Raw genomic sequence first — 18,929 nt, 5'->3', positions numbered from 1 at the left:
CGACTCACCAGTCACAAGGCAGGATTTGGACAGGTTCCTCGCCCCCCTCCCCGTCCCCCCACCTCCCAAAGCCGTGTCACAGTGATGCTTTCACTGGCTTGGTTGTAATTGCTAGGAATCCCGTTTCTCCCCCCGATTGAGCCCATGTTCTGGAGCTGTCAGGTAACAGCTGTCTCAAGTAATTACAATTCTGAGTTAAGTCAGTAACCTCTTAAACCTGGAGTTCCCTTATCTATAAAATAAAGTGATCCATCTCTATGATCTCTGAGGGCCTTTCCATCCCTACCCTGTGGTTGGCAGTGTTTCCATAATTGGTGCTGCGAACTTTCTGTGCTCTTAAGGATGGTGGGGAAGACGGAAGGTTCTGGAAGCAGAAGGAAGACTAGGGACATGAGGAGGAAGGACACAAGGTAGGCACGAAGAGGAGATTAGATGTGGTGATGCCATCAAGGAGGGGGAAAGGGCTTCTCCACTGCGTCCACCCGAGGAGTGTTGACTTAACAGTGTCACATTTTGAGTATACATGAAGCACCCGGATGGACATTCCCAGGAAGAGCCAGGCAGTGTGCAGCCCGAGCTGGTGGTGGAGTGAGCTGGCCCTCTGGCTCCGGGGCAGGTGCTGTCCTGTGTCCAGGGGCCGCGTTAGATCCCCCAGTGGCCTGTCTGGCCACGGACACCGGAAAGCAGCCCGGGGAGTGGGGGTTTTCTCTTGAACGGCCAGCTGCCTCCTCCCTCAGCTGTGCATCGTCCTTGTGGGCAGGCCCTTTGTGGGGAGCCGAAGGTCACCTTCCCCAGGCCCTGCAGGAGAGGGCACAGGCCTCCTGGAGGGTGTTGCTCAACCACTCTGGTTCCAGCTTTAACCATCTCTGCGGTAGTCACCCTGGGCGTGTGCTGCCAGCACTAGGGCCCGGAGATGGAGGGGTGCCCTGAAAAGACGCAGCCCGTCAGGAATGCTCTGTCCCCAGGATGTGACCTTCCAAAGATCGCCAGGTGTTTTAGGGCAGGAAGTCAAAGCCCCTGTGGTGTGGCATTCCCAGATCCACAGTATTTGCCAGGCAGTGTCAAGTGGGCAGATTCATAGGCCTGGGCCTAGTGTCTGTGCTGTTGTGAGAGCTCGCCCTACAGTGGGATGGAATAATTAGGAATTGGGGTGCCTGGGTGGCTCCATCAATTAGGCATCTGCCTTCGGCTCAGGTCATGATCCTGGGGTCCTGGGATCGAGTGTCACGTCGGGCTCCCTGCTCAGTGAGGAGCCTGCTTCTCCCTCTGCCTCTCCCTTTTTGATCTCACTCTTGCTCTCAAATAAATAAATAATATCTTAAAAATAATAACAATAATGATGGCTTTTTTTGGTCAGATGCCTGTGGTAGGTATTTTACATAAGCCACTCATGTAATCCTCTCAAAAAAAGTAGGGTAGGTGGTATTCTAACCATTTCCAGGTATTAGTGCAGCTGTAGGGGGGAGGCAGCATTTTCTGGCCTTTCTAGCACAACAGATAATTAGAGAATGTGAGAAGAGTCTCAGTTATTATCGGAACAGTTTTATACCCAATTATACCCAAACAAGTTCAAGCAAATTATTCCATTTTAATTGTAATAGATCTAAAGCGTTGATTTTATATCTTTTAGGGCTGTACCTTTTCCTCTGAAAAGTGATTTTTTTTTTTTTTTTAATTAAGTCACTCCAGGTCTTACTTAACTTTTGCTGCGATGAAAAGGAACGTGTTGTGGGAGCAGAGAACAATCTTGCATGTCATGAAGAACTAAGTCATTTTGAGGGTGGGTTTGGGCCCGACACGGAAGGCCCTTCCTTACAGCCCCATTTTTTTTTTTTTTAAGATTTTTATTTCCTTATTCATGAGAGACAGAAAGAGGGAGGAGGCAGAGACACAGGCAGAGGGAGAAGCAGGCTCCCTGTGGGGAGCCCAACGCGGGACTCGATCCCTGGACTATGGAATCATGACCTGAGCCAAAGGCAGACACTCAACCACTGAGCCAGCCAGGTGCCCTCCCGCCCTGCCCCACAGCCCCATTTAGAAGGAAATTTCAAACCTCCAACACAGGAGAAAGGTCATGGCTGAAGGTGGATGATGCTTTTACAGACATTGAAGAATGCATGTCTTGATGTGTTTTGAGATCTTGAGTAAGTTTAAGGAAGGCCAGGCTGACCGGGCATGCCCATTGCCATGGAAGCCTGCTTGTAAAGCGTGTTTTCCTGGAATGCGCTCATCCCCACCTCGCGTCATTGTCATAGTGGCCTGTTCAAGAAGAGGACACGTTACCTTTGTGTGCACAGATTTCAGTTTTGGTGTGTCCATCCCTGGGGGACCTGGTCTGCTTGGTCCCACCCAGGTCCCCACTTGGTCCCACCCAGGTCCCACCCTGGTCTGCTTGGTCCCGGTGGTGCCCCCTGAAGCTCCTGGCATGTACAGACTCTTCCTGGCCTCTCCCTGCCCCTGCTTGGCTTCCTCTAATCCCCGGCAGGAGGTAGGGTGACGCACACCCAGGGCCTTGTCTGTCTAGCACAAACATCAAAACAGTTCCAGGAAGATTTTTCTTTTTTCTTTTCTTTTCCTTTTTTTTTTTTTTTTTTTTTTTTACGATTTTATTTATTCATGAGAGACAGAGAGAGAGAGGCAGAGGCATAGGCAGAGGGAGAAGTAGGCTCCATGCAGGGAGCCTGATGTGGGACTTGATCCCAGGACCCCAGGACCATGCCCTGAGCCAAAGGCAGATGCTCAACCACCGAGCCACCCAAGCATTCCTCTTTTTCCTTTTTTTTTTTTAAGATTTTATTTTTAAGTCATCTCCGCCCCCAACATGGGACTCGAACTCACGACTCTGAGATCAAGCGTGGCACGTGCCACTGACCAAGCTGGTTGGGCACCTGGGAAAACTTTTCTTATGATGGCCCTGAGCATCTGACCGTTAAATGGTTTTCCTGAGATGTTCCAAGGTGACTTGAGACTATCTTCCCAGACTTATTTTCTCAAGAAACAGAATTCCACACCTGTGATCTCCTTCCCAGTTTCCCTATTTGTGCCCATTTTCCTGACCCTGACCTATTGAATCAGCTTCCAGTCTGTTCCTGTCCCAACATAACTTGCTATGGACACGTCTGACTGAGCAACACAGACGCTTCTTCCCACCAGCCTCTTCCTTCACGTTGTCTCAGGCCTCATCCCGGGATCCTGGGCGCGTCCCGACCTGCCGTCCTCGGCTGCACCTTCCTTATGGTCCTCTGCTTCCAGAAGTGACGCCTCGCCCCCACTGACCAAGCTCTGTCCCCACCCTCCTTGCCACAGGCTTCCAGCTCCTTGTCTGTGAGTCCTGACTCCCCAGTCCCGGTTCTGATCACTGTTCCCTGTGCTCTGATAAACCTACTGACCAGAATACACTCATTTTGCCTGAACTACTTGATTTGAATCACATTTTGTTCTTTATTTCCCCAAAGACTCATAACCCGGGAGCACATTGCTTCTCCCCAATTCACTGTTACTTCAAGTGAATGGGGCAACATTTAATGTTGCATTTGGCACATTTTATATTAAAACCGGTGTTGAGGGCAGCCTGGGTGGCTCAGCAGTTTAGCGCCGCCTTCAGCCCAGGGCGTGATCCTGGAGACCTGGGATTGAGGCCCACATCGGGCTCCCTGCATGGAGCCTGTTTCTCTCTCTGCCTGTGTCTCTGCCTCTCTCTTTCTGTCTCTCATGAATAAATAAATAAAATCTTTAAAAAAAAACAGTGTTGAGAAAATATCTTCAACATGCTCAGATTATTAAAACTTCCAGAGGTTGTAATTATCTTGTTTATGAATGTCTCTCGTAACCAAATTCCCTTGATCAGAAGAAAAGAAACAAAGGTACAGTTGACATCACTAACCATTAAAGTTTTTAATTTTCCCACACAGCACTAAGGCATCAGAAACTTTAAAATTTCCCCTAGCTTTTCACCTTTGAAATTAATGACCGATGTCACATGACACATGATGTAGAACATTACAAAAAAAAAAAAATTCTAAACCTACACAGGTGTATTTTTAAAAAGAGAAAAAACATGCTTGTTTTGGGTGACCTATGCTTTTTTCATTTTCCTTGTAATTAAATTATAAGGCACACGTTTGTTAAGCTTTGACCACAGAAAGTAAAAGATTGGTTTATCATTTCTGAGCCTGTAGGCGGAGTGTGCCACGGAGCCGTCTGTGGTTTCTGGCAGGTCCTGCTCACACACCTGCTTCCCCTGCACGGGCGAGCCTTCGCCTCGGAGGCTTTGCCCTAACGTTCATTGGGGTTTCTCAGCATCTCCGACCTCATCCTTCAGTTAACATTCACGTTACCTTGTGTATTTATCTTTGTCCTATGTCTAAAGCTATCTCCACCAGGAATCCTAGCTCTGAAATATTTAAAATATTGACTTCAAAGTCCGTGGCACTGTGCCAGTTCTGCTCCTTGCGAAGATGAATGGAAATGCTCTCGACACAGGGCAAAGTCAAGGTCCATTAACTTAAACAGGATGCATGTGTCTTGGGGAGGCTCTGCTTGTTCGTGTTTGTAGACAGAAAGAAAGCCTTACATTAAAGCAAAAACAAACAGGTTTTATGTTATCGGTGAAGCGATCATTCCCACGGGACATGCCTGCCCGGCTCCGGCTCTTGCTGCCCTTTGCCGCCGGCTCGCCCTGGGCTGCGGGGGCTCTGGGGCCACGTCCTGGGTGCCGACGGGAGCGGAGACCTGCACTGGCGGTGGCCAGCACGCCCTCGACATGGCTTGTGACGCAGGACGGTGGTAGGTGCTCGGAGAAGTCGGGGTGGTGGGGACATTGTGGATTTCCAGGGGGTTACTGTGCTCGCCCCACTGTGTGGTTATTCGGAGCCATGGTTTTCCCCTGGCAAATTGAGAGATTTGGGTTTCCTGCAGTGGGTCTTCAGTAAATCTTACATCATGCCTAAGAAACAGTGCTAAGTGTTGTCATGATCTGTGATGGACTGACTCATCTCTGCTGGTTTGCAGACAGGAGATTCCAGAGGCCCCTTCCCAGATCCTCAAGAACATGCTGAGCTTCAAAGGCATTAGATATTGAAATGACAGCAGTATATGGAATTCACCTGTGATGTGGCTGAAAACGGCCTTTGGCTGGAGCCACGATCCATTCAAAGGAAGAAAGGAACCCCCCCGCCCCGCCCCCCGAGCGAGGGTACTGTTTGCCTCCCCCTGGGGGGCTGACAGCCTCATAGCCAGTGTGGGACCCACCACAGAGCAGTGGAGGATCTCACACACACCGTCACGGTGCCAGTGGTTGGAAGGGAACGGACCCCATGAGGACCGGTGTGTGAAGGAGGGGAGACCCCAGAGTCTTCCAGGCTGATGGAAGGCCTGAGGACAGCATTCTAGGCAGGACTGTATGATTCAGCGAGGAGTCTAAGTGCAGGAGGAGGTTCATTTGGAGAGAAAATAAGAGGTTATGATAGTAAGGTGGGGCCAGATTGTGGAGGTTAACCTGAGGATGTGGACTTTTATCCCAAGGATGGTTGTTTGCTACAGAGGTGTGATTAACTGACAGGACACAGGTTTCTTCTTTTCTCTCTGTCTCTCTTTTATTTTTTTAAAGATTTTGTTTTTTTAAGATTCTATTTATTCATGAGAGATCGAGAAATAGGCCGAGGGAGAAGTAGGCTCCCTGCGGGGAGCCCGATGCAGGACTTGATCCCAGAACCCTGGATCACATCCTGATCCAAATGCAGATGCTCAACCACTGAGCCACCCAGGGGCCCCTGAAGATTTTATTTTTAAGTCCTCTCTATGCCCAGCATTACCATCCTGAGATTAAGAATCACTTGCTCTGCTGACTGAGGCCGCCAGGCATCCCTGTCTATCTCTCTTTCAAAGGGAGATGTCTCCAATAGGAATGGAATGGGGTGGAGATGTCGTAGTCTGGTAGCTCGTATGATGGAACTGGGGTGAAGATAGGTCTGAGAGAGGAGAGGAGGGGTCAGAAGCGGGGGTGACCAAGCCTGGGGATTCCCAGGCTCCATGATGTGCCAGTGCGTGCAGGTCTCATGAGAGTAAAGGGACTGGATGGAAACCGGGTCAGCGCTCGGGAATTAGGACACTTGCCTCCTCACCAGCCATGGAACAGGACAGACCAGAAGGAGAGGACAGGACAGGTGGTGGTTTGAGCAGTAGGGGCCCTGTGGGCCATGTGAGCCTCACAGGGGTAGGTAGAGCTGTGACGGCCCGCATTCCAGAAAGATCTCTGAGCAGCAGACCCTGGGTGTCGCCTGTGGCAGTGTGCATGCTCATTCACATGCCAAGCTGACAGGCGGATCCCATTCCATCGACCACAGGACACAAGCACACAGCAGTGGATGTGGTGTCAGGAACGTGTCTGGCAAATGTCTCAGAGGCAGAAATGCCAGGACTTAGCAACTGGGAGTATATCAGGGGCGGGGGGAGAAGAGTGAAAAATTCACCCTCACTCTCAAGCCCGTGCAGTCAAGGCTCTGGGGATGGGGAGAGTGAGATCGATTTGGGGAGGGAGTACAAAGTGTCAGGTTTGAGTGGTGTTGAGTGTAAAGAGATGGGGCCCTGGGGGACAGATGCCAAGAGAAGGGGTGGGGTGGGCCGTGCCAGGGTGGGAGCTGAGCTGGGACAGCGCCAGGGATGCACTGGCGTCAGAAACCCGGACCGCCCATGTACTCGGGGCACAATTGCTGTGTGTCAGGTGTCGTGCAAGGCTCTGGCACTGGGCGAGGTCCACATAAAGAGGAGAGGCTCCAGGAGAGGCTGGGGCCTGAGCTTTGGGTGGGGGGACCCGCAAGGTGCCGGAGACAAGGAGCAGAAGGAAGGAGGAAGAATTGATCTGGCCAGCGTGCTGGGAAGGGCGTGGTGGTCCCAGCAAACACCCGCCCTCTCCCCGATGCTCACGCGCTTCAGCCTTCACACCCTGGGAGGTAGTGATGCGTCCCCGACCTGCACCCCGCCACCTGTCCCGACCCCCAGGCAGCCCACAGCCCTTGGCCCACGCCCTTTATCAGAGTGCCCCCAGCCTTCGCCCCTTGGCTGGGTGCTGCCAGGTGTTCCTGTGAGCTCACAGGGGAGCGGGTGCCCAGTCCTCCCCGTGGGTGATTTCCTCTTCCTCCCCAAGGAGCCGATGCCTCTGTACACCTGCCCTGCAGAGACTTCGTGGGTCCTCACCCACTCGTGGCGCCCCCGCCCTGTCTGCCAGCCATGGCCGCCGCCCGTCTGTGCCCGGGCTTGTTTGTGTTTATTTGGTTTCCTAAAAAATATATATATATATATTTGGTTTCCTTGTCCTACCCAGCCCACACACGCAGACTCCCGAGGCCGCTGCCCGCCCAGACCCTGGTCCCGAGTCTGCCCTCCTCTCCCCACCTGCTAGGACCTGCCGCCTGGCCCGGCCGTGCTGCTTGCTCCTGCACGGTCTCCACTGCGGGCTTTCTACTGTCCCCAAATCGTGGGCAATGCTGCGTGGGTTGGCCTTGCTGGTGTCTTCCCTCCTGAGCTTATCTTGAATTCGTAGTGAGAAGAAAATGTATCCGTCGGGATGGAGCCTTGGTGCAGGGGGTGGGAAGAGAAGACTGCACCTGTCTTCCCCTTACCTGTCCGTACCCAAGCAGGGGCTGGGGATTGATAAAAGTAGGATGGTCAAGAGGTGAGAGGATTCTGGGGTTGTGAGCCTGGGGACCGAGGAAAGGTGGGCTGTGGTGGGGATGGAGACACATGGAGTCAGAATTCTGGCCCTGGGAGAACTTTGAGGGCCAAGGAGGGATTTTGTGGGGCAATGGGAAAACAGAATTAGGAGAGAACGGTCAGAGACGGAGAGCTTAGTTGTGTGTGGTGCTCCTGTTTGAGATGTGGTGGCCTCTTGATGGTTCCTGGACAGCCTTAGGGGTTCTGATCATGAGTGTCGGGGTCTCCTGGCCTCATTGCAGTCTTTGTATATACGTGTAAGTGTGGGCTGTTGGGTACATCCACTTGCCGGGGTCAGTCAGGGTCAGGACCTGCCGTGGGCCCCCAGAGGTGGTCCTTAAATCACCCAGTGAGGGATGATGGCCCCAGCATGAGGCTTTGCTTTAACACAAGTGCATCTACTCTCACCTTTGCCTTGAGACGAGTGTACAGAAAATACCTACTTATGTATTTAAGTCAGGACCACAGATTCTATGAGGACGTCCAGGGCAAGTCTGATAAAAATGTGTGTTGTTATGACTTGCAGATAGACACATAGTTGTCCAAAAGCAGAGAGGCCCTCTGCTCACATGGCTGTGACCTGGCCTGATCTGGAATTTCTTGCCGCTTCTCCTATGACCTCCTGTGCCCTAATCACTCATCTTACATCCTTCTCTGTGGCTTCCTGACTCTCCCGTGGGCTGTACGTGCCTTGAGACCACTAATCATTTTATATCCATCTTTCTATCCCCTAGCATTCCATGCCTAGTCCAGAGGAGGTGCTCAGAAACTATTTTTTTTTTAACACATTAAGAAAAAAAAATAACATTTTCCAGGTATAGCAACAAATCTGAAAAAAAAAAAGGCAGAGAATCTGTGGATTAATTACATAATCGCCACATTCATAGGTCACCATCAGAACCTGGTTTAGATCTTTAGCTGAATTTATAACTTAACGATACACTAGTTTTCATTACGTATTTGTCTCTGTCTGCATCCTGACTTCGGATACTAGACTGGCAACAGAGGGGAATATGGTTTTTAGAATTCCACCTCATGAACAAGCCATTGAGAAGGTTTTGAGGACAGAAGACGATAAATTCGTGAAAGCCTGGATTGGGGACTGGACACGTAGGAGAAAGGGTGGGCTGCTGTGCTGGTCCTCCTGGCCCTGGCCTGCAGAGGTGGTACCTGCTAAAAAACTGTACTTTTAACATTGTGCCAAAATCCCGCATGGACGTTTCTCCTGTTTGTTTCTCCCTTCCACAAAACCGTCTTGTTTTTGATCTGGGGCACCTTGGTGTCTCAGTGGCTGAGCATCTGCCTTCAGCTCAGGTTGTGATCCCGGGGTCCTGGGATCGAGTCCTGCATCGGGTTCCCTGCAGGGAGCCTGCCTCTCCCTCTGCCTGTGTCTCTGCCTCTCTCTGGGTCTCTCATGAATAAATAAAATCTTAAAAAAAATAAAAGTTCACTAGATAGTTAAGATACGGAGGCAGCCCTCACAAAAACTGTTATAACTCACAGTACATGTTGTGCTAAAAACTCATAAGGAAACATGCAGCCATTAAAATTATGTCTCATAAAGACAGCGCGGGAAGAACTCATGCTACCAGGCTCACTAAAAAGTGCTCTACAAAAACGGGTCACAATTACGTCCCTAGAACAAAATCTATAAATGGAAAAGGGACTTGAAATCAATTCTACTACAATGGGAATGATGCTTACCTTCAGGTAGTGAGAATTTTCATTTCCTTTTTTTTTTTTTTTTTAAGGTTTTATTTATTCATGAAAGACACAGAGAGAGAAAGGCAGAGACATAGGCAGAGGGAGAAGCAGGCTCCAGGCAGGGAGCCTGATGTGGGACTTGATCCCAGGACCCTGGATCACGCCCTGAGCAGGGACAGGTACTCAACCGCTGAGCCATCCAGCGTCCGTCTTTTTTTTTTTTTTTTTTTTAAAGTAATCTCTACATTCTATGTGCAGCTTGAACTCAACCCCAAAATCAAGAGTCGCACACTCTACCGACGGAGCCAGCCGGGCGTCCTTTATTTCTAATTTCTAATTTCTAATTTCTTTTAATTATTAGGTACTGACTTGTTTAAAACAATGAATACTGGAAGCAATATTGTCAGGTCTTTCTGCAAAGGGTTGGTAAGCTTCTGCTCATCGTCAGAAGGGCTTTGCAAACTGTAGAGTGCTAATCCAATGTTCATGTTTGTTAGTATTATGTTTGGGACTTTCCCACTGCTTTTTCCTGTCTTTACTAGACTGACAACAAATGAGGAGCTGGGGAAGGGTCAGGTGGGAAGGCAAGTACTTCCTTGGAGGTATCAAAGATTTTTGGTGGCACATGTAAGGGGCCTCTGTTCCCATGCTACTCTTGGGACATGAGGACAGTGAGGTGCGTCCTTCTCATGGTACCATCAGAGGTTTTGTTTTTGGTGGAAAAAAGGTACAAGTTCAATAATCTTTATACCCATGCTTCTATACCCATGGTTCCAAACTGAGAAGTATCTGAATTTCTTGGGAATTAAAAAAGTCAATTCCATTACTGAATTTTCCATAATTAGAAATTCCAGTGGACTTGTGGATTCCTCAGACTGCACATTGATTGATACTGAGTAAAAAGGGTAGGACTGTAGGACCAGACCCTAAAGCCTCGTTTAACTCTCAGATTAAATAAGACAGAGGGGAAAACAGAGCCAGAAAACAGAATCTACTTGCAGAGCCCATGTGAAACATGGGACATTCTAGCTTTTTTTTTTTATATATATAAAGATTTTATTTATTTATTCATGAAAGACACAGAGACAGGCAGAGACACACAGAGAGAAACAGACTCCCTGTGGGGACCTGATGTAGGACTCGAACCCAGGACCTTGGGATCACACCTTGAGCCAAAGGCAGATGCTCAACCACTGAGCCACCCAGGGGTCCCTATCTGGTGAACTTTTAAAATATGTTTTTTGGCCATAAAATAGATCAGCCAGATTGAAATGTCCCTAAAATGTAAATGTCGAGCTTCGAGGATGGTGAAATGTCCAGCTTCTGGCCTTAGATGTGGCCTATACGCGGCATTCCACAAGCTCCCTCCTACCCCCTCCTCCAACCCCTTAGATGGTGTGCTTCTCTTCCCCATCCTTAACCACCCTTACCTGCATCTTTAACCGCCGTCCTCACTTGTAAGGCCTCACTTCCCCGCTTTGCCTTCTGGGCTTACAACCCAATTAAATATCCCCCAACAAGAAAGCTCAATCTGGGTGGGTTGGCATTTCTGCAGATGGTGCCACAGAGGGTATGTTCTATTGTGTCCTGCCCTTTGCCTTGCCAGTGTGCACCTGAATTGTGGCGTGCCCTCTGGCCTGGCGGCACCAGGGCCTCTCTGTTTCCACCTGGCTGCTGACGCTCGTCTCCAGCCGTGTAGACACATGCCCGCACATGGTCTTGCATGTGTTTCTTGGCGTGTGTGAGTGCCTCTTGTTGTGGCCTATGTGCTAGGGAATCACGTCACCAGGTCACCAGGTGCATGTTCATACATATCCTCCACTGTCACCAAACATTTCCAAAGTGGTTATGTCCACTTCCTGCCCTGTCAACTGAGGAGGAAAGTGTCTGTGGCTCACGTCTGCACTTGGCACTGTCCACCTTTAAATCTATGTTCGGATCACGTGATGGTTTTCATTCACATTTTCATTTTTACTATTGAAGCTGACTATCCCTCCCACCCTCCCTCCCTGCCATTTTAGATTTCTTCTTTTATAAAATGCCCATTCTGTAAAATGCCACTTTTTCTCACTTTGTAGTAATTTTCTGTGTGTTCTAGATAGGAACCCTTGGTGTGATGTGGCAGGTGTCTTTCCCCTCTGGTGGCCAGTGCTTTTGTGTTTTACCTGGTGACATTTTCGGGTGAAAGCTTTGAGTTCAGAGTGCTGCGTGTGAGCAGGGATGTGAGTCTGCATGTGAAAGGTGGATCTGCAGAGCTTGGGACCGGGTGTTGGGTGCAGGTGAAGGGGAAGCTAGGAGCCGAGCCTCTGGCGGAGCAGCTCCAGCCTCTGGACTGCATTCAGAGGAGATGCAGTGTGTGGGGATGGATGGATTCGGGACCCTCGGGAGGGAACGCTGTGCCACCCGCAGGCCACATCCCGCACATCTGGGCCCTTTGCTCCTATGTTTATTCCATGTGGCCCCAAAGTCCAGGGAGTCTGGTATGGAAGATGGGATCCTGACTGCGTAGGTTTAACTGTGATGATGGAGAGCTGAGGGAGCACTGGCTCGTCACCGCAGTCGGCTCTCCTGTGTCGTCCTCACCAGCCTTCAGATTGGGTCGAGGAGGGTCAGTCAGGCTCGAGGGGGCCGTGCGGACCTGGAGGGCTCGTACTGTGTTTTACATCTTCAGTATTTATGGTCTCTAATTCTCAGCCTTCGCCTTATGTTTTTCTCCTCTTTTTCCTTGATTTGTGATTCATTTGTTTGTAACCCAAAGCAAAGGAAGGACCTCGGCTCCAAATGTGGGGTTTCTTTCTCTTTGGGTGTTTCCTGACCACCCCCACCTCCCCATCCTGTGAAGTAGCCAATGGCCCTTGTGCTTTGGGGACCAAAGACAACTTTAGCAATCTTTTTTTTTTTTTAAGATTTTATTTATTTATTCATAGAGAGACACATACACAGAGAGAGAGAGAGAGAGAGAGAGGCAGAGCCACAGGCAGAGGGAGAAGCAGGCTCCATGCACCGGGAGCCCGACGTGGGACTCGATCCAGGGTCTCCAGGATCACGCCCTGGGCCAAAGGCAGGCGCCAAACCGCTGCGCCACTGGGGCTACCCCAACTTTAGCAATCTGATGAAAATTGTAGAGGGAGCCTGAGCCCGGGGTTAAAACCTCCTACTAGACCAGGCCTCCCTGTCCACGATAGAAGGACCTCAAGGCGGCTGTGCCAGAGGGACCCTGGCATGGCTTCCCCTCTGTATAGAGAGCATTTTCCTGTGAGGCGGTTTGCTGAAACACTACGGGTGCTCTGCTCTGGGGTCCCTCATCATTGGGGCTCATGGAAAGGCTCTGGGACTTAGGGATTTGGGGTCCAGGGTGCTGTGGCCACCAGCTTCTTGCTTGAACCTCTCCATCAAAATCCCTTTGCTGATCATTTTATAATAACCTGCCCTTCTAGCTGCTCTTGCCCCCGGCAAGAACCCCTGAGACCTTCACCCTGAGATACTCTTCCAAAGGCACAGGTGCACAGAGTGATGCTAGGTCCTAGGGGTGGAGCTGCACAGACACTTCGCTTTAGAAAGAGAGTGGATCCAGGTTCTAAGCACGTGTTTTTCTACTTGTGTCTGCAGGAGAATAGAACATCTTTAATTTCTTTGGTTTTTAAAAAATGTATCATACTCTTCTGTTCTCTCTTCTATGATTTTTTTTTTTAAGATTTTATTTGTTTGAGAGAGAAAGAGCAAAAGAGCAGAGGGAGCAGGAGAGGGAGAAGCAGACTCCCCGTGAGCAGGGAGTCTGATGTGGGGCTCCATCCCAGGACTCTGGGATCATGACCTGAGCTGAAGGCAGAGGCTTAACCAACTGAACCACGCAGGCGCCCCACTGTATGATTCTTAATAGGCCTTTGACTATCTCCCTGCCCTTTTGGCAGCTTCTGTCCTCCATCCCCCATGCCACTGGAAGATGACTCTTCTCAGAGCACTAACTTTGTTCCCGTCAACTTGCCCTTTGGACGCCTCCCATGTCCCACATTTTCTCCAGGACAAGCTCTAACCTGTAGCACAATCAGGCTGCTCCCGGAGGTGCCCCTGCTGGCCTGCCCAGCTCCGTCTCAGCTCCGTGGCCCTCCTGAGCTGCACAGGGGACGTTGCACCTGCTTCATACTTTCCCACGCTGCACTGTGTGCTCCAGGTGCTGCTCACACACAGCATCCTTTACATCCCCCACGTGTTCACGTCCCGCCTGCCCCTCCTGGTACAGCTCAGAGGCCAGCTGTCCAAAACACGCCCAGTGCGTACCCACCAGAAATAGCCATTCCCTCCCTGAATTCCTCCTTAAGAACCCCATTTTCCTGTGGAGCTTGAGGAAGCTGGGCTGAAATCCCGCCATCCCCTCAGCGGCTTGATCCTGCTTTTCCCTGGAGGCTGTTGGCAGGAAGCCCTTCATATTGCCCTGTGAGCTGCTACAGTAGGTGTTTATGCTAAAGAGTGAAATTGTCGGATCTCGGGCTTCAGCTTTACCAGGTACTATGAGTTTCTTTGCCCGAGTGCTCGTTCTGGTCTCTATGCCCACAGCAGCGTGATGAAGCCCCGCTCCCGTGTCCTTGCTCGCCCTTGACCTTGTCTGACGTCCTAGCTTTTGCTGAATTCTTCTGTGTGGACCAGGGCCTCACCGTGAGGTCCGTCCGCTTCCTGCCCACAGGACGGGGAGAGCACACCCTTCTCTTTAAAGCTGCGACCTACAGGCCGCACTTGTCATTCTGCTCGCGTGGTGCTGGCAGGAGCTCATGTGCGCGCGGCAGGCCGCGGGGACCGGGCAGTGTCGCCGACCAAACACCCAGAGAGAGCCAACTGGGAGAACGCTGGCCGATGGAAAAGCTCGAAAGAGTTTAGCCCCAAGGAGAGGGTGAAGCAAATACATTTGTCTTCAAATTAACCACCTCTCAGCACCTTTTCCTGATAAATGTTAATACCTTTCATATCTTATTAAAACCTCACATGAAGGGCTCTTAATAAAAATAGTATAATTTGCCACATGTGCTTTTGCTTTTATTTCAGAAATAGTGAAATTTGTGATTATCAGAGAAACCCTGAAAGGGGAGAATAAGAAATGAGAGGACTCTGAAAATACGAAATGAGATTAATAATGCATTTATTTCACTATTCACTATTTATGCACACTATTATTTCACTAATTCCTACCCCGCAAAATGTCATGTTCATTATTTTCAAAAAATGTTGTGGAAGACAGAACCCCCCGGTCACCTAGTCCTGAGACAGGCCCCTAACATTTGTTTTTGTGAAGTTCATATTTCTTTTAAGCTGAAGGGTACAAGTTAGATGATGGCATTTTAAACCAGTAGCTGCGGGAGTTTTGTGAGTTTAAGCTATTAGGGCTTTGTCTCCCTCTGTTAGCTAACGGTGTGCACCCTCTGACTTCTCCAGGTATGGCGTAAGTCCTGAGAACATCATCCTGTATGGCCAGAGCATCGGGACCGTCCCCACAGTAGACCTGGCCTCCAGGTACGAGTGTGCTGCGGTCATCCTCCACTCGCCTCTGATGTCAGGCTTGCGCGTGGCGTTCCCAGATACCAGGAAAACATACTGCTTTGATGCTTTCCCCAGGTAAGCTCACACTTGTACAACAGGCTCCAGGGTGTCCAGTGACCTGAGTTCAGATGCCACCATCAACTGTGGGCCACTAATAATTATTTGCCAAACACAGTCACATGTCAGACCCTGTGCTGGGCACCTTGGGGTTGTGGTGGTGGCTGGGACACATCCAGCAGCCAGAGACTTTACCCTCTGGGCCTGACTTATTTGTAGAAATCTCCCGGATGATGTGTAAGGATCTTGCTCCTATTGACACCCAGGATTAATTGACTCAGCTGTAAGTGCAAGATGAAAACGAAAGTGCCCATGTATCCTAAAAAAAAGAGAAACCTTACCGTTCAATATTCACTCATTCACATAGATGGGCACAGATTGTGGAATTGCAAAGAGCTAAATGCAAAATGTATGATGAGGCAATTAGTGGTCTCCACACGCACACAAAAATTGCAAGCATCCTCAATTTTAGAATCTCTTCCTCTTTCAGTGAGACAGCACAGGTGAGGGAAAGGGCGAAGAGAGCTGCTTGCAGGCTGGGAACCTTCATACTTTGGTAACAGGCCACCATCCTTGTATCAGTGGACAGACCCCCTGGGAGCCATTGTTTCAGCCTCCTCCCCCACTCTTACCAGAAGGACTGGCCTCCTCGCCTGTGGGAGCACATGGACGGGAGCCCACAGCTGGGTCCTCTCCAGCCGACTACTGGAGGCAGCAGAGCTGCTGCTGGCTGTCCCTGCTGTTTTCTCATCCACTGATGGAAGGGAGATGTGTTATAACCATACTCTAAATGCAAACGCAGGGAACCAATGGTTTCTTGAATACCTCTGTTTGAAAATTTTACTTGGGGTTTTTTTTTTTTTTTTTATGATAGTCACAGAGAGAGAGAGAGAGAGACAGGCAGAGACACAGGCAGAGCGAGAAGCAGGCTCCATGCACCGGGAGCCTGAGGTGGGATTCGATCCCGGGTCTCCAGGATTGCACCCTGGGCCAAAGGCAGGCGCCAAACCACTGTGCCACCCAGGGATCCCCCCTTTTTTTTTTGTTTTTAATCTGAGTTGAGGAATATGTTTTCCATGAAAACTATCTGCCCCTGAACTTTTCCCATCACGCATTGCTAGAGCAGTCTGGGATTGTTAAAGCAGGATTGGCCGGCTTGTGTTGCTATTTGGTAAGAAAAGCCTCAGCAGAAATAAAGCCCGGTTTCAGGATTTTGATTGACCCACTCCTGGCTGTCATTCTGCTCTTGCTGGAGGGAAAAGGATGTCACTTGGTTACATAAACATCTGTCGCACAGCCTGTCCTCCTCTGACAAAAAGAAGCCTTCTGTGAACACCTTGGGTGAACCTCGGTTCCATGGTGTGGAGCAGCGTTCTGCGGCATACGGCCTCATGAGCGAGCTGACCTGGCTGCACACTGGTGCTGGCGTGGCTGGGCATGCTAAGTAGGCCGAATGTGTGGCTCCGATGCCATCTTATTTGTGCTGAATTGGTAATGAGAGGCCAGTTTGTGGAAAGGGAGATGTTTTGCGTGTTTGTGGGAAGCGATGCTAGGAGTTACCGTGGCAACAAAATGAATAGATTGTTTCCTGACTCTTAAATTAGCATATACCTTAAAATACAGCCATGGCAACTAATCGCAGCTTATTAATTAACGGGAAGCCAGCAACTGATCTTTCCTGGGTTTGCGTGATCCGCCAGGCACAGCGCTACATGGTGCCCCCTGCTTCTTACCCCACATTTGGTCAAGGTGCAAAGTGCCCAATTCACAGGTTAGGACACAGAAGCTGATAGAGGTAAGCAGTTTGCTGAATTAAGGCAGGTGTGTGGACAGTGCCCTGAAGGCCATCCTCCTGCCTGGTGCCTGGGATATCAACACGACCACTTTTCAGACCACAGAAAGTTACGCTGACGTTCCTGGGTGCTTGAACCCAGCAGACATTCTCTAATGGGGCCCCTTGCTGCCTCAGAATTGTCTGTGTTCCTCTCTTTGAAGGAAGGCGTTCCCTTTTAACATTTTAACATTACAAAAAATGGGCAGCCCTGGTGGCTCAGCAGTTTAGCGCCGCCTTCAGCCCAGGGCGTGAACCTGGAGATGCCGGATTGAGTCCCACGTCAGGCTCCCTGCATGGAGCCTGCTTCTCCCTCTGCCTGTGTCTCTGCCCCTCTCTCTCTCTCTCTCTCTCTCTGTCTCTCATTAATAAATAAATAAAATCTTTTTAAAAAATGACAAAAAATGAAAAAGGAGCCCTGATCATTGTTTGGTTTGCAGCTTATTTTCCTTTGCCTCCTTTTCTGTTTAGAATCAGACAGGTGGGGGCATTTAGCTAGAGATGTGCCCTCTGGCTGTAGAGATTCTCCTAAATTGTGCACCAGGGAACACAGCCCCAGGCCGTTCTATCAGGAAATAGCTTTTTAATTGAATATAATTGGTCTCCCACATTCTCCAAAGAAGAGGTCTTGTTAAAATTAAACAGGAGAAGAAGGGGTTTCTAAAGGATTCCTCATCTGGGAAATGGCGTGCTGCCCCCTGAGCCTCACATCCTGGCAAATCCTGTGGCTAGTGAGGTTTTGCTGTCTCCCTGGGATGCCCCAAAGTGGCGGGGGCAATGTGAGTTGTGACAAAGATTCTATGACAGTCATGTACAGGTCTCTGGGATGTGCCCTTGATGCGAGAGCTCGGTCACCTGCACGAGTTCATGCCCATGGTGTTAGTACCTCCCCAGGCTTCAGGCCCTCCTGGTTACCCAGAGGTCGGCTTTTTCCTATCTCCTGGTGTCTCCTTGGAAATTCAGAGAGGTTTTTGGCACATAAAGGGCAGAGCACCTGGCTGTCAAAAATGTTTAATGAGTGTCCGTGGTTCCTTTGAGCAGCAGGATCCCTCCAGATAGCTGCAGTTCGTATTCTTTGGCTGTGGCAGGGAGCGAAGGCAGAAAGAGAAGTCCCGGGTGGCGGCCTGTGTTCAGAGGATGGCTGGCCAGGCCCCCCTCTCCTGCTGTGTCCGTAGGTGAAGTGGCGGTCCCCTCCGTGGGAGAAGTCGCCTGCACACCCTGCCAACAAGACTTAAGTCTTGAATTCCTCTTTGGGAAATGTTTTCAGAGCCTGCAGCACATTCTTTTGAAGATCCTCAAATATTCATCCTTTGAGGGTAGATTCCATTCTTATAAACAATCCGAGATCATTCAGACTCCAAGCTAGGCATTGCATTATGTTTTCAAGCTAAGTTGTACAGTTTCTACCCAAAAAAATGAGGCATTAGCATTTATGAAATGAGGTTTGTGAGGATCGTATTAGTGGGTTCTCAAGTTATCCCGCCAAGAAGACTGAACACCCAGGCAGCCATGGATTAGGTGTTCTGCTTTCAGAAGAGACACGCAGTCAGACGTGTTAGATGTCTGGCCTGTTTATGTTTTTAGAAAAATCCTCTTGAAAATATGAATATATCAGATGTATTAGTTACTGGATTGTTGGTCCGGTGGCCTTTAGGAGTTCTGTTTTTAATAAAACACTTGAACGAACACACCATGGCCAGATGCAGTGTGGTATTTTCTACTGGATGCTGGAACAGAAAAAAAGGCATCAGTGGGGAAACTAACAAAATCTGAGCAACATGTGGTGTTGGCCTTATGGGAGACGGGCCGAGGGTGTACAGGAGCTCTGTGATCTCTACACCTTTTCTGCAAAGCCAGAATTATTCCCAACATGAAAAGTTTATCCTTAAAAAAAAAGAGTCACTAGAGGGGTGCCTGGGTGGCTCAGTGGTTGAGTGTCTGCCTTCAGCTCAGGGCATGATACCTGGGTCCTGGGATCGAGTTCCACATCGGGCTCCCCAGAGGGAGCCTGCTTCTCCCTCTGCCTGTGTCTCTGCCTCTCTCTGCGTCTCTCATGAATAAATAAGTAAAAATCTTAAAAAAAAAAAAAAAAAAAAAA

The 18,929-nt window shown here is 49.7% G+C and overlaps 1 protein-coding gene across 1 annotated transcript in view; it reads left to right on the top strand.

Moving 5' to 3' along the window:
* ABHD17C (abhydrolase domain containing 17C, depalmitoylase) overlaps positions 1-18,929 on the top strand; it is a 47,759-nt gene that overhangs the window by 27,218 nt on the left and 1,612 nt on the right. The window contains exon 2 of the mRNA XM_038532997.1: positions 14,839-15,018. Within this exon, the coding sequence (XP_038388925.1) occupies positions 14,839-15,018 (180 nt within the window). The remainder of the gene's footprint in view (positions 1-14,838; positions 15,019-18,929) is intronic.

The sequence above is a fragment of the Canis lupus genome, chromosome 3 (genome assembly GCF_011100685.1).
Source record: "Canis lupus familiaris isolate Mischka breed German Shepherd chromosome 3, alternate assembly UU_Cfam_GSD_1.0, whole genome shotgun sequence".
Taxonomy (NCBI): domain Eukaryota; kingdom Metazoa; phylum Chordata; class Mammalia; order Carnivora; family Canidae; genus Canis; species Canis lupus.
This window is presented reverse-complemented; position numbering and strand designations above follow the sequence as displayed.